Source organism: Panthera uncia (assembly GCF_023721935.1).
Source record: "Panthera uncia isolate 11264 chromosome A1 unlocalized genomic scaffold, Puncia_PCG_1.0 HiC_scaffold_17, whole genome shotgun sequence".
Taxonomy (NCBI): Eukaryota; Metazoa; Chordata; class Mammalia; order Carnivora; family Felidae; genus Panthera; species Panthera uncia.
Genome location: NW_026057577.1, coordinates 40,503,999 through 40,526,201, shown reverse-complemented (window position 1 = coordinate 40,526,201; position 22,203 = coordinate 40,503,999). Strand labels below are relative to the sequence as shown.

At 37.6% G+C, this 22,203-nt stretch overlaps 1 protein-coding gene across 1 annotated transcript in view; it reads left to right on the top strand.

Moving 5' to 3' along the window:
* The window catches only part of ANKRD55 (ankyrin repeat domain 55), a 95,990-nt gene that overhangs the window by 11,205 nt on the left and 62,582 nt on the right, over window positions 1-22,203 (top strand). Inside the window, exon 2 of the mRNA XM_049649482.1 lies at window positions 16,392-16,514. Coding sequence (XP_049505439.1) covers window positions 16,392-16,514 — 123 coding nt within the window. The remainder of the gene's footprint in view (window positions 1-16,391; window positions 16,515-22,203) is intronic.

Below are 22,203 nucleotides of genomic sequence, written 5' to 3'. Positions count from 1 at the left end.
TCCTTGTGCAGAGGTTGAAACTAGATGGACTGTTTTCAAATCCTGCTCTGCCACTTAACAGCTTTGCAACTGTGGGGAAATTATTAACCTCTTCTCTATGCTTCAATTTCTTCATCTGTAAATTGGGATAAATATACTGTGTACTTCATGGAATTGTTGAAGCAAATAAATAGCTGAATTCAAATGAAACTCTTAGGACAGTAAGGGTGGCTGTGTGGTTCAGTCGGTTAAGCTCTGACTTCAGCTCAGGTCATGATGTCACAGTTCATGGGTTCAAGCACCGCGTGGCACTCTGTGCTGACAGCTCAGAGCCTGGAGCCTGCTTCGGATTCCGTGTCTCTCTCTCTCTCCCTGGCCTTTCTCCACTCGTGCTATCTCTCTCTCTCTCTCTCAAAATTAAATAAACATTAAAAAATTTAAAAAAAAAAGAAAGTCTTAGAACAGTATATGGAACATTAGTCATCTGTAAAAGTTAGCTGTTATTAAAATTATGATAATTTTGCTCTCCCTTTGTGATTATTGTATCTTTTTTTTTTGTTTCATACTTACTGCATTAGGTAAAATTTGTCTTCTTTCTTTCTCTATTGTTTTGCTATTATATATGATGTTTGGAGTTGATTAGAAATAAATGTACTTAATTTAGAATGTAAACTTTTACTCTTAGATATTAAGCATTTTTTAAGTAACAGATATATCAAATTTTATTAAATGCCTGTCTATTCTTTACTTGCATTATCATGTATTTCCCCTTTGTTCTAGTGGTGTGATATATTTTACTAATTGAAAACAAAAATCAAAACATCTTTATAAATGATAAACTGCTTGATTATGGTGTATTATTCTTTAAATATCCAATTGAATTTGATTTGGTAGAATTTAAAACCTAGAATTTTATACTCACAAATTAAATTATTCTGTAGGTGCTTCTCTGTGTGTGTGTGTGTGTGTGTGTGTCTGTGTGTCTGTGTGTTTTACCAGTTTATGCTGGCCTTAAAAAATAAATTAGGGGGGTGCCTGACTGATCCAGTCGATAGAGCATCCAACTCTTGATCTTGGGTTTGTAAGTTCGAGCCCCACGTTGAGTGTAGAGACTACCTAAAAAATAAATGCTGCTAAAAAAGAAAAGCGATTAGAAAACTTTCAATTACTTTTCTGTGCATCAGTATGAGAATTACTTGTTCCTTTGTCATATTTATCTTAATATATTAAAAGAATTCAGTCAACCTCACTTTAGAATCTTTATACTATTACCGCTAACTTTAATTGTCTCCCTGGTGTACAAACAGCTCTTCATAGATAACATTTCCAATTTTCAGCAAATGTGTAAATTGTACTTTTGCTACAAATGAGTATAAACTGCAGAATGGTGGCATCTGTCAGGCACAATGCTGAGGCACACAGCTTGTGCAGCAGAGTGGAGAGCCAGGCACAGGCTCTGTTAGAAAGAATGGAATGTGGAATGACCATCCAGCACCAGAGAAAGGTCACAAGTTCACTGGAATATGTGAGAGCTCTGCCTCCTGAGTGAAAGGGCAGTTATATATAATAGTCATAATAGTCCACATGGGTCACAGGGTGGAATCTGAGGCCTGATAGCCTGCAGCCTTTTCTGAGTTTCACCAGCTACCTAGGTGCCTTTGGGTAAGTCACTTTCCTGCCCTAAGCCTCGGTTTCCCCATCTGTAAATGGGAATAATTTTTAGTATCTAGTTCATAAGGTGAAAATTAAATGAGTTGATTTACAGAAAGGGTTTAGTGCAGTGCCTCGTGCATAATAAGCATAATGTTACTGTTAACCATCATTATGATTGTTCTTCAGAGGGTGACAGAGATATGAAGAGCACAATAACAGTGGATAGTATCATAGTGACTGGAGACATTGTTATGCTGTAGAAGTGGTCGTATAATAGTTTTCACTAACTCTAGGGGTGTTCTGAGTTTTTCAGTTCCTCCGAATAAGCTACCAAAATTTCTAGAATTCAAAACTCTGCTAGAAACATAAAAAAGCTAAGAACTTTGACTGCAGACTGACCACAGGACTCTTTGGAATGTGCCTGAGGTGCACCTTGGCTATCTCCCCAAGTTCATGTGTGCACCACTGCAGAGAGGGCAGTTCTAGGGTTCTGCTTTCCAAGCCACAGTTGCAGTGAACGGAAGGTAGGAAGAGCCTCCTGTAAGGAGTTAATAATGATTTAGTATATGATAAGGTTGCCATTACAAATTAGGAAGGAAACGGAAAATTATCCAATAATTGACTCTTTGGGAAAACATTGTAGTATACAAAAATAAAGTTTAGAAATTCCATATTAATTATAGTTAAGTGTTAACTGTTAACATACATATAAGTCTAAGGTCCCACAACTTCTGACCTCTCTAATCATAAAAGCAATGAAATAAATTTTTAAAATGCAATATCCATGAATTTTGAAGATGTATTTTTCAAGAACCAACAAAGCACCTGAGAACTTAAGTGGCAAACAGGGAAAATAACTGAAGCATAGGTAACAGGTGAAAAGCTAGTGTACTTACTGTATATAAAAGTATTGCAAATTAATTAGATAAAGATAAATGCCTTGAAATAATAAGATATAAGGACACCATTAAATGATAAAATGGCCATAAACATATGAAAAAACTTCCTCTCAGGAAGAGTAAATAAATGGCCATTGAAAATTATATATTATTTTCCATCTTTCACATCAACATTCATTTTTTTTAAATAATAATGTACACTATCATTAAGAAAGATGAAGTGGGGCGCCTGGCTGGCTCAGTTGGTTAAGCATCTGACTTCAACTCAGGTCACCATCTCGCAGTCCGTGAGTTCGAGCCCCGCGTCGGGCTCTGGGCTGATGGCTCAGAGCCTGGAGCCTGCTTCCGATTCTGTGTCTCCCTCTCTCTCTGCCCCTCCCTCGTTCATGCTCTGTCTCTCTCTGTCTCAAAAAATAAATAAACGTTAAAAGAAAATTTTTTAAAAAGAAAGATGAAGTGGTGTGCTGTCAAAGCCTGCTTGGGGAGGCCAATTTAACAAAGAGTCAATGAATTGACTCCCACGTTCACTTCTAGGAATATGTCCACAGCAAATAATCAAAGACGTGGAAAAAGATATATAAGCAAGAATATCATGGCATTATTTGGAATAGCTACAGAACCTTTGATTCTCCAAAAAGAAAAAATTTAAATGTCCTATGATAATAAAAGGATCAAATCAATTATGGCTAAGTTGAGTCAATGGGATTTATGCCACATTTTATAAATAACATTTTAAAATCTTGCCTTAGGACATGGGAAAACATTTATGATCAAATATTAAATGAAAAGGGGCAAAAATAAAAATTACATGTATAGCATAATCTCATTTAATAATGAATAAATAGATATGTGTAAGTGCAGGACTATGCTCAGGACTGTTAGTCATTGATTTTGTTACAATATTAAAATACCTCTGTGCCCTCTGATCAATAGGGACCATCCATCCTTCTGTACCAATCATTCCCTAGGAACACAAACACATTACCCACAATTTAGCAGCTAAAAAGTTATAGATCCCACTCCAGCTGTTAGGCTTGCTTCCATTCTGATGGAGGCTCTGATAAACCAGTTGTTAGATATTCTTAATACAGACCTCTTAAAATAGACCCTTGACCTGGTGTCTTATTGCGGAAGGGGAATTGGGGTGGGGAAGGGGAGACAGAGATTCACTTAGTAAATAAGTAACAAAATGCCCTTATTGTTAGCCAAACTCACACTGTCTTAGAAAATCTTTTAGTCATTTTTTTTCAGGTTCTATCATTGTATTCCAACCATGGAAAGATCACAGTGTGAGAGATTAAAGAGTTGTATGGCTAGCTTGGCCAGCTAGTCCTGTCCCACCAGCAGCCACAGGCATGAAAGTCACTGTCCTTATCCCTGAGGCTTAGTACCTCAGGGTGCTATAGCACCTTCTAGGACTTTGTCCCTCCTGGTTTTTTTGCCTCCTGGCCTCACAATTTTTGGATCTTTTATCCCCTTTGCTTGCTCCTCAGGAGTCTGCCCTCTCATTTATATAGCCTGTGAGTTGGGTTACCACTCATTTTCAGTCATACCCATTTTGAGTGCAGAATGGGGAGCAAGAGACGGTTGAGATTTTGAAGGAGAAGATGGAAAGGGCAGAGGCTCTCACAATTTCTCATTCTGAAGCAACCAGATCCTTCAGGCTCACAGGCTTCTGCTCTTGCTAGCATTTCTCCATACCCCCTCATTACATTATACAGGCAGGTAGAGGAACAGAGGTTCCAGGAAGGAAGAGGTGGGAAGGAAGCCCATTGTGTCGCATAAATTAACTACATACAACACATCAACATCTTAATGGTGATTATCTTTGAGGATGTATTTTCTTCTTTTCATCTGTATTTTGTAGTTTTTACAAAGCAAGAGAATATTATAAATAAAATAACATAAAATGATAGATCAATTGAATCAAAATATCTGGGGATAGCATTTGAACATCAGTTTTTTTTTTAAGCTCCCGAGGTGACTCTAATGTTTAGCCAGTGTTGAGATCCAAGGATATAGTCAACCTCTAATTTCACAAAATAGGCAGCTGAACCCAAATAGGTTCACAGTAACACACTTGGATAATATGCTCATTGTTCAAAAAGAGGATTCTTTATGAGATTCAGATTTAAGTGAGAATTCACATCTCTTAGTTACTGAGAGGTCATTTCTGTTGCCACTGTTTTAGATCTCATAATATTAAATGTATAAAGTTCTGATAATACAGTATAAACCAGCCTTACTTTAACCATACATCTATAATATTTGATAGTTGACAGAAGCTGTTCATTTAACTCCACTTAAAATCCTAGTGATAAGCCTTACAAAATTATTTAAAGGAGAAGACTCCTTCTTTCACTACTTTTCATAACTCTCTTCCCAAGGATTATGAAAAATGAGACTTCAGTTCTTATATGCACTCTGTTCAACTTGCCAAATGGAAAAGAATATGCTGATGCAATCATATAAACACATAATTATCAAGTATCTACAATACATCCAACACTACTCTAGCTTCTACTATCTAATGTTAGAGATTTTTTTCTCCTGTAATAAAGGTAAAACTATACTACCAAAATTCTAGTACAGACATATAAAGAGTGATTATTCACTAGGTTTGGTTTTATGCTCTGCCTTTTATTACACAACAACGAAACCATGGCAGGAACAGACATCTTTAAAAACACATGAGACAGCCATTCAGGAACTTATTGTCAATTTGTGACTGTGGACAGAAAGCAAGTGTAGAAATTTTCAGGGTCAGTTCAAATTTAAAGAAAATTTAAATAAGTAAGAGATCATGTCCAATCTGAATTAACTATTGATAAAGAGGGAGAAAGAGAAGTCAGGACAACAAGGACATCCATGGAAGACCAGCTGACAGAATGTGTCTGCAACAAGGCTTCAGGAACAATGCAAAGCAAAGGGACTACAGAGTGACAGACTTGTTCAATCTCTGACGCTGGAACAGACAAACTAAATTTGTTTTCTTAAACTGTTTTCAGGAAATCAAGGCACTAGGAGCATTTTTTAAGTGGCTACAGTAGAGGGCCACTTGAAAAATGTCTTTTAGAGGACCCAAGGAAGACCTCCTTCTCCAAACCCCTTCCAGCCCAATAGTCATTATTCATCAACAGTAGGTGATTTGTTATTTGGTTCTCCACAGAAGTGAGAAAGACATGTAGAACCTCAATCATGAAAGGAACCTTAGCGGCCAACATTCTATTCAGCACAGGTATCTAATTAACAGCATCCCAAGCTTTGTTGGTCAGAACCCACTTAAACTTGGGTAGTGATGAGAAGCACACTAGCTCACAAGATAAGCTCTTCTAGTTTTGAATAGCTCTAATTATTTGAAGTCTCAATTAGGTCAATTTCTACTCACCAGAAACTACCCACCACTAGTTCTCCCTGCGCATCCACAGAAAACAAATCGAAATCCTCTTCCAGTTTTCCAGTATTTGAAAATGGTGCTCATGTCTTCCCTCAGCTAACACACTCTGACTTTTCACCAATTCCTCACCTCCCAGAGTCCCCAGGTAAAATGACAAATACTTGATGTATACACCTCCCATTTTTGGAAAGTGAAAAAGATAGGTTGAGGGATGTATTTGATCTACAAAAGAGTTAGGGGTATTGAAGGAAGGGTGGTTGAATAACAACACTTGGCTTCCTTTGCAATTTCCAAAGGCCAACTAAGCTAGCACAGTCCTTCATAAAATTCATTTAAAATTTATACCTGCCTAATTGCCAGAGAACTTACTGGCACAGTATTTTAACATCAAGATGTCCACAAGACTCCAGTGGCTGAGAAACCCCATTGAAAATGCATGCTAAATCACTCAATCAATCCATTCATTAAATGGATACTCAAAGCCCTATGCATTGAAAATTCAGTTCTTCTTAAGAATTAGTATTATTAAAATGAAAGTTCATTCTACGAAAATACATTCTAGAGAGGCATCACTATTGAAGTTCAACACAGACATGCTCCTTAAAATAGCAAATTCCATTTTCCAGTGCCCCCAGACCCCACCTCACCACCACCCCAGGTTCAATAGAGATGCCAACTGTGGAATGACATTCACAGGTCAGAAGAAGCACCCCGAGGAACACAGTGCAGCTGAGATTCAAAGAAACACAACATGTGCTACATCACAAATCTAGTTATTAAGAAAGGTCTGATGGTGGCCAGATATTTACCCTAGAGATAATATTGTTGCAAGACTTCCTCCCCACAGAATGAAATCTCCTTTTCTACTCCCAGGGCATGAAAGTTGCTTTGAGTACTTGTTCTCTCAGCTGGCATATGCAGAAAATTTGGAGCTATTTTTCTCTTTAAAATGTTAGAAAGAGGGGCGCCTGGGTGGCTCAGTCAGTTGGGCGGCCGACTTCGGCTCAGGTCATGATCTCGCGGATGGTGAGTTTGAGCCCCGTGTCAGGCTCTGTGCTGGCAGCCTGGAGCCTGTTTTGGATTCTGTGTCTCCCTCTCTCTGACCCTCCCCTGTTCATGCTCTGTCTCTCCCTGTCTCAAAAATAAATAAACGTTAAAAAAAAAATTAAAAAAAAATAAATAAAATGTTAGAAAGAAACTTTTTCCTCCTTTCATATGACTGGTACTTTATAAAACACTCTTAAAGCTTCAGCCAATACACCCTGAGGGACTGGAGGAAAAAACAGGAGAAATACCAAAATGTTTCAGCTCACAAGATCTCTGTACCCTGCCCAGCAATGCAAAGGGTGTCATTAAGGACATAGAAGACAGAGAGTACTAGCTACACTAAAGAATTAATATTAATAATTGACATGGTTTCAGTGCTTACTCTGTGCAGGCATTACTATAAGCACCTTACATGGATTAAATTATTTAGCTCTCCAGACAGCCTTACCAGGTAATTACTTTCTCACCCATTTGACAAGTGAAGAATATGAATAGAGAGGTTTAGCACTGCACCCAAGGTCACACAGCCAGCAGGTAAGTGGCAGTGCTAGGGTTCAAACTCTGGAGGTTGGGTCTATGACCTTATGGTTTTTCTATGTTGCCTCCAAGTAAATATGCAGTGTGTCACATGACATATATAATGAGTTGTATGAAACTACTTCTGTTTCAATTCCATGTATCAATGATTTTAAACTTGTTTCTGTACTTCCAAAGACTTCCAGACTGACTTTTAATTCTGTCCAGCAGGACTGACACCATTCTAGTTCAGGGACCAGGTCAAGGCCCACAGAGGCTCTTCATCACCAGTGGGTGGCAACATTGTCACATGGAGCCATCAGGGTACAGTGTAGGCCTGGCATCCTTCCTAAAATTAGAAAGGCCTCACCACTTTATGGATAAGTCATTCCAGGCAGCTCCCAAAATGCAATTTCTCTACTATCCCTAAAACACCCAGGATAATCCTGCAGGAGGAGAGAGGGATCTGAATTAGGAGAATGCCCAAGAAACTATTCATTTAAGTGATTCTTCATCCTGCCATAGCACTGGTATATTTCTGTTGTCAATTGCACATTTGTATTCCCACTAGGGTGTGTGTTTCTTAAACACAGAGACTCTACAGCCTTTGTCCCAGCAATTTCACTAGCCTAAGGGTAGATGTTGAGTAAATGGATGAGTGATTACACTTCAATTCCTCACAGGCAATCGATTCCACTGCAAGGAACAGTTTAAGAAAGATCTACAAAGTCCTCTGTTGGATCTAGACTTCATGGTGATTCTAGAGTGGGTGATCCACCCAAGCATCCTCAGGATAGAATGAAGTGAAGAAAACCTCTCAAGACCATTCTTTAGACTCTTGAAACTGCAATAGCTAATCTATTTTCACATTGACCTGACTCTTCCACAAAACGGTCACAGCTTAAGCAGATCAAGTGTCAAACTGACCTCTAGGTAAATTTCAATAAAATAAGCCAGTAACTGATGCAGGCAATGGCTTTCCCAAGAAACTCCTCCATAATAACTCAAGGACAGAACTAGAAAAGGGGCCTACATTTGTGTAAATCTGAGAAATTCTGAGGAAGTTCCTCTAATCCCAAACATTTCTAGTAGCCTGTCATATGTCTGAGATTCAAAGAAACACAACAAGTGCCACTATTAAAAAGGTAGGCACTTAAGATTAGGTAGACAATTTGTGATACCTCCAGAAAACTTTCAGCGTTTTTAACCATGAAAAATAAGGGAAATAGATGATTATAAGAATGCCTATCCTTCCAGTTTTTAGGTAAAAATTGATACAATTTTAAAATATGTATCTGGTTTCATTTATTTATTTATTTATTTATTTATTTATTTATTTATTTATTTTGAGAGAGAGAGAGATTGAGCACAGGCAGGGGAGGGACCGAGAAAGAGGAGAGAGCAAGAATCCCAAGCATGCTCCGCACTGCCAGTGCGGAGTCCCATGTGGGGCTCAAACTCACAAACTATGAGATCATGACCTGAGCCGAATTCAGATGCTTAACCAACTGCACCCAGGTGCCCCTGTACCTGTTTTTTAAATCTAGGGTATTTGTAAAGGGCAGAATTAGAAAAAGACATATATATTTTTTTCTTTTTCAGTACTTTGTCGAATATCCAGGACTTGTTTTCTCAGTTATATACATAACTAGACTCTGTTTACCCATTTAGTAATATCATGTTATTAAAGTATTTTTTTAATGTTTGTTTATATTTGAGAGAGAGAGAACACATGAGCAAGTGAGTGGGGAGAGGCAGAGATACAGAATCCAAAGCGGGCTCAGAGCTGCAAGCTGTAAGCACAGAGCCCAACACGGAGCTCGAACTCATGAGCAGTGAGATCCTGACCTAAGCCAAAGTCAGATGCTTAATTGACTGAGCCACCCAGGTGCCCCAGTAGTAGCACGTGTAAAGCTTATAAGACATACCCCTCAGCAGTTAAGGAAAAGACTTGACTTACTTCAATAATTTTTAAAAACATAAACTCATCTAGAGAATTTGGAAAATATAGAAATTACTAAAGAACATCCAAGACATGATCTCTGTTGTCTTTTTGATGCATATTCTTCCAATCTTCCGTATTTCATGTTTATACATATACAACAATATCCTTTTTATAAAACATAATCTACATCTATTCACACGCTTCTTTCTTCCTATTTGTCTCTTTTCCATTTTATCTACTTTCAGTCTCTCCCCCTCTGTGTGAATTCTGGAATTTCTCTTTATGCACCCATACATAAGTCTGTCTGTTTTACTTTCACACAATTAGAGATGCAAGACCCATTCAAACCATGTGCTGGATGTAGTTAGATGATACTAGGTAGAAAAATAGGTAGATGATAGATACATCGATAAACAGGTAAGCCAAGAAGGAAGGAAAGAAGAAAGAGTTCATGTATTGCTGGTTTATTTAGATCTTCTGCATATAAATGGTTTTGTGGCCTTCAGTAGAAAAAAAATTTCTTCTCTTTTAGATTCATTAAGGACCATCATTCATCCTTCTCCTTATACTTACTATTTCTACATCACCCTTTCTCATTTTCACAGGATTTCTTTGTATAGTCTTAAGTTTACAGCTAATTATTTTCATTGACCACAACTTAAATTGGCTATTTCTACACATCCTCTGCATAAACCCCTTCATTTCCTGTTTCTTAATGGCTCAGTGGTTGAGTATGACAACTCAAGGCTAGAAGGAACTCTGAAGTAGGTTTTCTTCTGCCTCATACATCTTCCTGTTCCCTTGTGCTATGCCTCATGCTGCTGAATTCCTTCTACAGTACACTTCTTTGGTGGCTATCCAGCCAGCATTGGCCATCTTCAGTGTCAGGAAACTCACTACCTCTTGAGGTGGCCCATAATATTTTTACGGTGCTTTAACATTTAAAATACCCTTTTCTCTGTCATTGTCACTCACTGCTATTTCTAACTGCTGGGGTTCCATGAAACAATTTAACCATAAAATTCTTTGCTTAAAAACTTGTTTGATGGGAATGCAAGCTGGTGCAGCCACTCTGGAAAACAGTATGGAGGTTCCTCAAAAAATTAAAAATAGAACTACCCTACGACCTAGCAATTGCACTATGAGATATTTATCCAGGGGATACGGGTGTGCTGTTTTGAAGGGGCAAATGCACCCCAATGTTTATAGCAGCACTATCAACCATAGCCAAAGTATGGAAAGAGCCCAAATGTCCATCGATGGATGAATGGATAAAGAAGATGTGGTATATATATATGTGTGTGTATATATATATATATATATATATATATATATATATATAGAATGGAGTGTTAGTCGGCAATCAAAAAGAATGAAATCTCACCATTTGCAACTATGTGGATGGAACTGGAGGGTATTATGCTAAGTGAAATTAGTCAGAGAAAGATAAATATCATATGACTTCACTCATATGAGGACTTTAAGAGACAAAACAGATGAACATAAGGGAAGGGAAACAAAAATAATATAAGAACAGGGAGGGGGACAAATCATAAGAGACTCATAAATATGGAGAACAAACAGAGGGTTACTGGAGGGGTTGTGGGAGGGGGGAAGGGCTAAATGGATAAGGGGCATTAAGGAATCTACTCCTGAAATCATTGCTGCACTATATGCTAACTAATTTGGATGCAAATTAAAAAAAAAAAAACAACTTGTTTGAAAAACAACTCTATTTACAACAGCATCAAAAAATAAAATAAAATATTTAGGAATACACTTAACCAAGGATGCTAAAGACTTACACACTGAAAACTACAAAACATTGCTGAAAGGAATTAAAGAAGACACTAATAAATGGGAAGACATCCTGCATTTCATGGATTAGAAGATAATATTGTTGAGATGTCAGTGCTACCCAAAGAAATCCACAGATTCAATGCAATCTTGATCAAAATTCCAATTATACTAGATAGAAAAATATTAGATAAGGAAAGAAGAGAAAGAAGAATTTATTGTTTACGTAGATCTTCTGCATATAAATGGTTTTGTGACCTTCAGTCAAAAATTTTTTTCTATTTTTGTAGAAACAGAAAAATCAATCCTAAAAAGCCATGTGGAATCTCAAGGAGTCCCAAACAGCCAAAATAATCTTACAAAAGAAAAATAAAGTTGGAGGTTTCAACACTTCCAGATTTCAAAATATACTACAAAGCTACAGTAATCAAAACTTTGTAGTACTAACATAAAGTCAGGCATATAGATCCATGTAACAGAACTGTGAGCCTAAAAATAATCCCAGACATATAAATCAACTGATTTTCAACAAGGGTGCCATGACCATTCAATGGGGAAGAATAGTGCTGGAATAATTGGATAGTCATATGTAAAAGAAGAAAAATCAGACCCTTACCTTAACACCATATACAAAAATTAACTCAAAATCGATGAAAGATACAAACATAAGACCTAAAACTATAAAAATCTTAGAAAAAATTATAGGGGAAAAGCTCTGTGACATTAAATTTGACAGTGATTTCTTGGATATGATGACAAATGTATAGACAACAAAAGAAAAAGTAGACAAGTTGAACTACATCAGAGTTAAAAGCTTTTGCGTATCAAGGGACATGATCGGCAGAATGAAAAGGCAATCCACAGAATGAGAGAAGATATATGTAAATCATAAATTGATAAGGGGTTAATATCCAGAATGTATAAAGAATTTTTATAACTTAACGCCAAAACACAAACAACCTGATTAAAAAATGGACAAAGGACTTAAGGAGATATTTCTCCAAGGAAGATATACAGATAGCCAATAAGTACATGAAAACATATTCAAAGTGACTAATAATTGGGACATGCAAATCAAAATCATGAGATATCACCTCACAACCATTAGACTATGTACTATTAAAACAAACACATCAAACGATAACAGGAAATAACAAGTGTCAGTAAGATCATAGGAATATTAGAAACCTTCTGTGGTGCTGGCAGGAATATAAAATGGTGCAGCCACTGTGGGAAACATTATGACGGTTCTTAAAAATTGTTTAATAAAATTATCATATGATCCAGCAACTCCACTTTTAAGTTTATACCCAAAAGAATTGAAATCAGGGTTTCAAAGAGATATTTGAATAAGCATATTCATGATAACATTATTTGCAATAGCCAAAAGGTAGAAACAGCCCAAATATCCATCAGTGGATAAATTAATAAACTACATGTGGTCTAAACATATAATAGAATATTATTCAACCTTGAAAAAGAAGGAAATTATGACACATGCTACAACATGGATCAACCTTGGGACATTATGCTAAGTAAAATAAGCGAGTCACAAAAGCACAAACACTGTCAATTCCACTTGTATGAGATTCCTAGAGTAGTCACATTCACAGAAAGTGAATGGTAAAAGTGGAATGGTAGTACAGGGGCTGGTATGAGAGATGAGTCAGGAGTTACTATTTTAATGGGTACAGAGTTTGAATTCTGGAAGATGAAAAGAGTTCTGGAAATGATTGATGGTGATGGTTGCACAACACTGTGAATGTACATAATGACCCTGAACTGCACACTTAAAAAGGGTTGAAATGGAGGGTCCCTGGGTGGCTCCGTCAGTTGAGCATCTGATTTTGACTCAGTCATGATTTCACTGTTCTGAGTTCGAGTCCCACATCAGGTGAGTTCCGCTTCTCTCCTTCTCTCTCTCTGTCCCTCTCTCGCTCTCTCTCTCTCTCTCTCTCTCTCAAAACAAACAAACAAAAAACATTGAAATGGTAAATTCTTTGTTACATATTTTTCACCACAATTTTTTAATTAAAAAAATCTTCAAATATCTGAAGGCTGCTATCATGACCCATTGGAATAATCTCTGGTGTAAAGACATCTATTTCTTCAATTGTTCCTCAAGTGACATGAATGAAATCCATACATACCCCATTCTGGTCACTCTGAACGTTCTCCAACCACTAATAGCCCATTTAATCCACACACAGGCCATAGATCTCAACATGACACTGACCAGTTAAGAACAGAAAAGCCTATCACCTCCTTCAATCTGTTTGCTAAACGATTAATAATACAGCCAAAGCTCCTACTAGTTCATCACACTGTTCATTCCTACAAAGCAAACTATGAAGCTAAACCCCTAAGTTCTTAACTGATGTGCCACTGCTAAAACCTTTTTAGCTCTTAGAATTCTTTCAGTGATTAAAAGGAAAAAGCAAATACACAAACTATGCAAACTGACAAACAAAAAAAGAATTTATTGGCACATTTAAATTTAATGGTGGGGACTTGAAGTGTGGCTTGATTCAGGAGTTCAAATGATGTCACCAGGTCTCAATTATTTCCTTCTTTTTGTAGAACTCTGCTTTGCTCCTTGTGTTTTCTTTATTCTTAGATAGTCTCTACACCCATAAGATGCCTCCCAGTCTCTCACAAGTTCATGGGTGGTGGAATAAAGTAACAGTATTGCTCCCAGCAATTCTGATCAAAGCATATTGCCATCCATGGCCTCTGATTGGGTCACGTTCCTGAACCAACAATCTCTGTGGCCAGATAATGCCGGTGCTGAGTTACTTATTTCCAGGTCATGTGTTCTGCCCCTGATCAGGGATGTTGTCAACTCCACTGAATCAGCCCATGGTCCAAAAGTGGAGAAGAGCTGATCCCTAGAGAATGCTCAGGTTAAGGTCACCTGTATGCTGAGGAGGTTTTGAGCAACAATAACTGTAAAGTCAGCCACCCTTTAATAAGTCCAACTGAGTGTTTTAAAACTAGGATACATTGCCCTGTGTTTATTCCTATTAAATACAATCTTATTAGAATCCTCTTGGAAAGTTATTTTGGGGATTCTAATTCTATCAAGCAGTGAATTCCTTGTTTCTCTCAACTGTATATGCTCAACAGTATGATGAATGTGCCTTACAGATTTGATTGCACTCAATATTGAACAGATTATAATCATGTGTTATATATGTATTATAAACATGTTATATAAGATATAAACATGCTGTTAACACAGAGCTTCATAGCCCAACACCAAGATCTTCTTTCTGAGGTGACATTACCAGCATCTTTGGATGTGGTCATATAACCAGATACCAGGCCCATCATTGTCCTCAAGTGTGAGCCCTATTTTGGGGCCCAAAGACATCATTATCAACCTTTAAAAAATTCCTAGACTCCTAGGAGGGCTTCCAGCAGAGTAAATGTTCTGTGCAAAGTATGAATTCTTTATCTAGCCATCATCAAAAAGAGGCCTTCTTCTCTATTTGTTCCAGATTTCTCATATTTCCTAAACACAAACACACACATGCACAAAACAAAAGTAGTAGTAGCAAAGTATATATAGTGTCTACTACATGCTATTCTCTGTTCTAAAAGCACATAGGATTAAGTATTAATTCACTTATTCCTGACAACAACTTTATGACATAGGTGGTTGTCGTCATCATCATCATCATCATCTCCATTTTAGAAACAAGGAAACAGGCCCAGAGCGGGTAATTTCCCAAATTCACAGAGCTAGTTAGTAAAAACCAGGACTTGAACCTAAGCTGTGTGGCTGCAGAGTTCTTATGGCAGAGGGGACATTTGACCCTGACATCTCTCATCTCCTATTTCCAGCCCCCAGGCAAATGCGCAGGTGAGCCTGCTTTAAAAACACCACCACCTACAACAGATTTACTGTGGATAAATTAGGGAACCACTCACTTTACAAAGCAGCTTGTTGTCGTAAGTGAACCATTTGCAATAACAAGCTCCATCTGGGACAGGTCAACTGGTTAAAAAATCACTAATCACTTCCCAGAGGTACTGGGGCAGAGAAACCCAGCCAATAGGTTAGGATCACTGCCAACTAAAGATATATTAGAACTGTAAAGTATTTCTGGTGCAATGTCCACATTCATAGAAAAAACACAATTTAAAAAACTTTTCTTACATATATTTTCCCTGAATAATGGCTATGTATGGGGGGAAATTGTAAAAGTAGAAGGACTCTGCATAGCACCTCACTAAAGCTCCCAGCCCTTACGGTGCTCCCCTAGGGTCACTTGACTCACAGTTCTGTTGTCACTTTTGGCAGTACTATTAGTTGGTTCAATTGGTTTAGTCTTGCACAAAGGTATAGTACAGGTGGCTACCAAATTCAAAGCAATTGCATACAGGTCTCTTCTTTCTGGAAACGGCATGTCATGTAACCCCAGCTGATTCAAATGAAGAAGTTTGCGGCAGAGATGCGGCAGGGTGGCGAGAATGGTGTTTGTTACCAAAGGGAGCTCACCAGGAGCTGGTTCTGGGGAGGAGGAACATCCTGGTGGGAGAGCAGCAGCTACTATTAGACACTACACCAGGGAAAGGCAGAAAGAAATTCCCTACCTCTTTCCCTTCTCCCTACCAGTCTCTTGCCAGTGTCTCCTATGGGCAAGCCAAAGAGGGAGGGTACCTGGGTGAAGTAGTCAGCAAGCATCAGCCCTCAGGGAACACAGCTGAGGGGAATAGAGTGGAGAGGATGTCAGAAGAACAGAAAATAATGCAATATCTCTATCAGAGGTAGGTAAACTGATTCACTGAGTTTAACAAATTTATCATGTTTCAGATCAGAGGGGAGCCTAGAACCGACATGAGGGTCCCATTTTCCTTTCTAGTCTCACTGATTTTGAGAAGCCTGAAGGCCTGGAAAGAGTCAGAAAATCTCAGAGGACATCTAATCCCTCACACTCCTTCCCAATATATGGTAATGTTACAACATGACTCACAGGGGTCTACCTTTCTTCAGAACCTCAATAGGTTGCTTATAAGAGGATGACTCAGCCTCCTGCTCAGATTCATTAAAGAAGTTTTCATGAGTCACTTGTATGTGCGATGTTGTGGGTGTTGTTATTCTTTCAGTGAATTTGCTACACACACTAAGTGTATCTCTTTTTGATTCATGAAGGTGACTCATCTGAGGAAGTTGACCTGACCATGGTTTATCAGGCAGCTTCTAATGGAGATGTCAATGCTCTGACCTCAGTAATTCGTGAAGACCCTTCCATCCTAGAATGCTGTGACAGTGAAGGTGAGCTATTTATGCATTTTTGAAGCCTGCAGAATGTTCTTCTCTATTCTTTTAGAGATGGTCTTCAGAGGTGAGCACTGTTAAAATTACATCTAACAGGCCATTTGGTACTGGAGGGACAAGGAGTGGCTTGTCTTTAAATGATGGTCTTGGACACAAATCTTCCAATTTTTTTTACACCACTTCATATAATGAATCTAGTTGATTTAGATTTATTTTCAACTTATTTGTATGAATGACTAAAGTAGACACACCAAGTAGTTAAAAAAGGAATATAGAAAGAGGGCTATTTTTGGTAGCAGTGGACGTTGGGAAAGTATGACTATTAAAGCCAGAAGCAAAGACCTGCTTCTCAGAAGATGGAGTAGATGTACTTGTTTCTCTATTCCTCCTGCTAAATATAACTAAAAATCCTGGATGTTGTATATAATATAAACATAAGAACACTCCCGAAGGTGGAGAGAAAATGACAGACCAGCTGGGACCATGTGACCCAAGGAATAACACTGTGGTAAGTTTCTTAGGTTTTCTTTTTTGCCTCTTATATCCCAACTTGGAGTTGAAGAATCCAACAGCTCAGAAGGGCCAACAGTCACAGACCAAAAAAAAAAAACAAAAACAAAAAAAAAACAACAAAGCCCCAACAAAAGCCTGCCCTCTAGCCAAAGAACCAGGAAAGGTACCACATAGCAACACAGAAAACTTGTAGACAGTAATGAGTCTACTCCAACCAAACATCACACAAAAAACAGACAAATGAGAACCTGTGGCTTTAGGCTCATTATTCCAGCAAAGACCTAGTAGAGATCTTGGACCTCCACCCCAACTAGTGAGTCTCCCTCCCCCTAGTTGCCAGTACTCCCATCCAGTAATAAAGAATCTTCTCCCTCAAATGTCAATGGAAGCTAAATAGGGAACTTGGACCTGGCAATAATGAGGTCACAATTACATACCTTCTCCCCCTTTGGAGCATTGTCAGGGAAAGCCAGCTAAAATAGAGGGTTTAAGTAAGATTAAGCAACTCAACACAATATTCCAAATGTCCAGATTTCAATAAAAAACAATTTGTTATATCAAGAAACAGGAAGATCTCAAACTGAATGAAAAAAGATAATCAATGGATACAAAACTGAGATAATAGATGTTAGAATTACCTGACAGATTTTGAAGAGGTCATGAAAAAAAAAAATACTTCAATGAACAATTACAAACATGCTTGAAACAAATGAAGAAATAGGAAGCTTAAACAAAGAAATAGATGATATAAAGAAGAACTAAATGGAAAATATTTAAACTGAAAAATACAATAATCACAATTAAAAACTCCATAAATAAACTCAGCAGCAGAGTGAGGAAGCAGAGGGAAAGGATCAACAAACTTAAAAATAGAATGATAGAAATGAGCCAATCTGAACAACTGAAAGAAAATAGGCTAAAAAAAAAAAAAAAAAAAAAAAGAGCATCGGGGATTTGGGGGACTAAAAAAAAAGTGTTTGGTTTTTTTTTTAATGTTTATTTATTTTTGAGAGAGAGTGCAAGTGGGGAAGGAGCAGAGAGAGAGGGAGACAGAAGATCTAAAGTGGGCTCTGTGCTGACAGCAGAGAGCCCAGTGCAGGTCTCCAACTCATAAACCGTGAGATCATGACCTGAGCCAAAGACAGATGCTCAACCGACTGCCACCCAGGCACCCCATAATAAAAAGTTCTATCATTGTTATTTCTGTCTTAGTACTTGTGTCATTAATGACTTTTAACCAGTGTACCTGTCCCATGAAGAGCTTGAGAATCCCTTATCATGACAGCAAAATGTTTTGTAAAGTGAGTAGTTGTCCCTAACTTATCAATAGTAGTTTTTTTGTTTATTTGTTTGCTTGTTTCTTTTTAAAGGAGATTTACTTGTACATCTGCTTCATGGCTAATAATGGGAAATGAGGAGAGACAAATGTTTGATACTACTTGTGTGATAAGTGCAAGAGCCAGACCGTTTGGGTTCAATCCTAGCTTGTCCTGCCTATGAGTGGAAGTGAAAATATATCTTAGAATTTGTGTGACACAGGCAAAGCAATGCTGAAGGAAATGTATGACACTAAATACATTCATTAGAAAAGAGGAAAAATATCAGTCAATAATGTAAGTTCTTACCCCAAAAACTTAAAAAAAGAACAAAATAAACCCAAAGGAAAGAACTAATAAAGAAAGAATAGAAATAAGGGTAATTGAAAATAGACAACAGTAAAGAAAATCACTGAAGCAAGGAACTGATTCTTTGAAAAGATCAATAAAATTGACAAAATTCTAGCAATAAAAAAACAGACAAAAAATGAAAGAAGTCACAAATGACCACTGTCAGGAGTGAAACCAAAGATATCACTATAGACCCTGCAGACATCTAACCAATAAAAAGGAATTACAAAAAACAAACAAACAAACAAAACCTCTACACCCATATATTTAACTATTTGGATTAAATGGGTCGATTCTTCCATAAAGATAAACTACCACAACTTATCCAATAGGAAATAGACTATTTGAATGCCTCTACAAATATTAAGGAAAGTACATTCATTATTTTTAAATTCCCAGAAAAAGAAATGTTTGGGCCTAGATAGTTTCCCTAGAAACTCCTACAAAGTTTTAAATAATAGTTAACACCAGTTGTAAATAATCTCTCCCAGAACATATGGGAAGGAAACTCTTTTCAGTTATATTTATAAAGCTAGTATTACCCTGATATTAAAACCAGATGATATAAAAGATGATGTAAAAAATTAACCTACAGACTGATCCTCCTCATGAATGTAGATAAAGAAAGCCTTAGTAAAATATTAGCAAATATAATTCAGTAATATATAACAAGATTTATATACCATGACCAAGTGGGATTTGTTGTAGGGATGTGAGGTTCAATATTTCAAAATCAATCAATGTAATCCACCATATTAACCAGCTAAAGAAGAAAAATCACACAATTATACCCATGAATGCAGAAAAGTATTTGACAAAATTTTACATACATTTATGATTAAAAACTCTCAGAAAAATAGGAATAGAGGGGAAATTCCTCAATTTGATAGAGTATCTATAAAACAAAAACAAAAAAAACCAAAAAGCTAGAGCTAACATTTTACCTAATGGTAAAAAAGTCTGAATGCTTTACACCTAAGATCAGGAACAAAGTAAAAATGTCCACTCTTATATTCAGCATAGTGGTGAAAGTTCTAGCCAGTACAAAAAGGCAAGAAAAGATAATAAAGGCATATCTATTTAAAATGAAAAACTAATAATGTCTCTTTTTGCACAGCTTGATTTTACACATAGAAAATACTAAGGAGGCTACCAAGAAAAACTTCTACAACTGAGTTCAGGATACAGGTCACAGGATATAAAATCAATCCAGAAAAACAAATTATATTCCTGTATACCAGAAATGAACACATGGAATCCACAATTAAAATTAAAATGCTATTTAAAATCACTCAACAAAGAATAGTTAGGTGTGAATATAACAAAATACATGTAAGACTTGTATACTGGAAATTATAAAATGCCAGTGAAAGAAATCAAAGGAGATCTAAATAAATGGAGAGATATGCCATGCTCATGGATTAAAAGACTGAAGATAGCAAATATGCAGTGCTTTTCAAATTCATGTGCAGATTTAATGCAATTTCTATCAAATCCCAGCAAGATTTTTTGTAGATATATACAAAATTATCTAAAATTTATATAAAAAGGCAAAGGAAGTAGTATAGTTAAATCAATTTTGAAAAAGAATAAAGCAAGCAGGAGATCTTGGGAAGATGGAGGAGTATGAGGAAACTGAGCTCACCCCATCCCACATTTACAACTAGATATCATCCATATCCAAGTCAATAAACTGGAGAATGATCCAAAGACTGGCAGAACAAATTTAAAAACTAAATATAGAGAAGAAACTGCACCTGAAAGTTTAGGAAGATCAGAAAGGGGGAAGGAAGCTCCCTGCAGGAGGGAGGGAGTTGTGCACTGCAGGGAGAGGGCAGAGAAACAGGCCCTTGCACCAAGGTGATCACATGAGGAAGACTGATACCCATAATGTTTTTTCTTCAAAAACTAGAAGGGCTGAATTCTGTGAGTTTTTAAAAACAGTGGGACTTGGAGCCTGGAGCTTTATTTTTTTTTTTTTGCTCTTTTTTTTTTTTTTATTTTTTTTAATTTTTTAATATATGAAATTTACTGTCAAATTGGTTTCCATACAACACAAGCCTGGAGCTTTAAAAGTCAGCTGACTCAGCTCTGGGTGAGCTGGGAGAGTGAATGATAGCTGGGTTTCTGCCCTTAAAGAGATAGTGGACTACATGGAGAGACAACAAAAAAACTGGAATTTACATAACACCAGGACACATGGGAGACAGATCTGTTCATACTGATTTCTGAGCACACTGGGGGACTTCTCTGAAAATAAGGGACTTGCAGGCACCATTTTCCTCCCCTGCTCCCCAGCATAAACACAGAGCCACCTGGGGGAGGTGGGGCTGCACCGACATTTATAGCCTTGGCCCAGGCTCAAGGCAAATTTTGTTAAAAGTACACACATGCCCCACCCAGCCACCAGGTGAACAACTGCTATCTAGAGCCCTGCCCAGCAACAGCACAGCACCCAGCCACATGCCCCCTGCCATGTAGTGCAGAGCTTGCAGCCACCACAGCAGTTGAGGTGATCCAGCATAGGCCTAGTGGCCCAACACAAATTTTGCTAATACTGCCACCCTGCTCCCAAGTTCCCCAGGGAGCATGCACCCTCAGAGCTGCTCTGCCTGGGTCCACTAACATCACAGAGAGCTAGCACAGTCCACAGCCGGCAGAGTCAGTGTAGACAACTGTACTGAAAGGAAAAGTGACTCAGATGCAATAGCAAGGCATAAGCAGCACACATAGGATACTCTCCTGAAGTGCCAGGTCTTGATGAACAGGGGACACTACACTGCAGGGCACTCCAGGACCTCCTTTTCATAAAGTTACTACTTTCAATAACAAAAGACATAGCTGACATTCTTAAGACACAGAAACAGACACAGAGAGGTAGACAAAATGAGGAGACAGAGAAATTCATCCCAACTGAAAGAACAGAACAGGGCCGAAGCCAGAGATCTAAATGAAACATTTTTAAGTAAAATGCCTGATAGAGAATTTAAAGCAATAATCATAAGAATACTCAGTGACTCCATTGAACATAGTAACATTTGTATTACAGGAACCCCAGAAGAAGAAGAGAGAAAAGGGGGCAGAAATTTTCTTTGAAGAAATAATAGCTGAAAACTTTCCTTATCAGTGAAGAAAGGAGATATTTATATCTAGGAAGCATAGAGAATTCCCATCAAAATCAACAAACTAAGATGTATGATAACATTTACAAAATATAGTGATAAAGAAAAAATCTTAAAAGCAGCAAGACAGAAGAAGTCAGTAACCTACATGGAAAAGCCCAAAAGGCTCATGGGAGATTTCTCAACAGAAACTTTGCAAGACAGAAGGGAATGGCATAATATGTTCAAAGTGCTGAATCTGCAGCCAACAATACTCTATCCAGCAAGGCTATCATTGAGAACAGAAGAAGAGGAGGAGGATAGGAAGATGGCGGCGTAGGAGGACGCTGGGCTCACCGCGCGTCCTGCTGATCACTTAGATTCCACCTACACCTGCCTAAATAA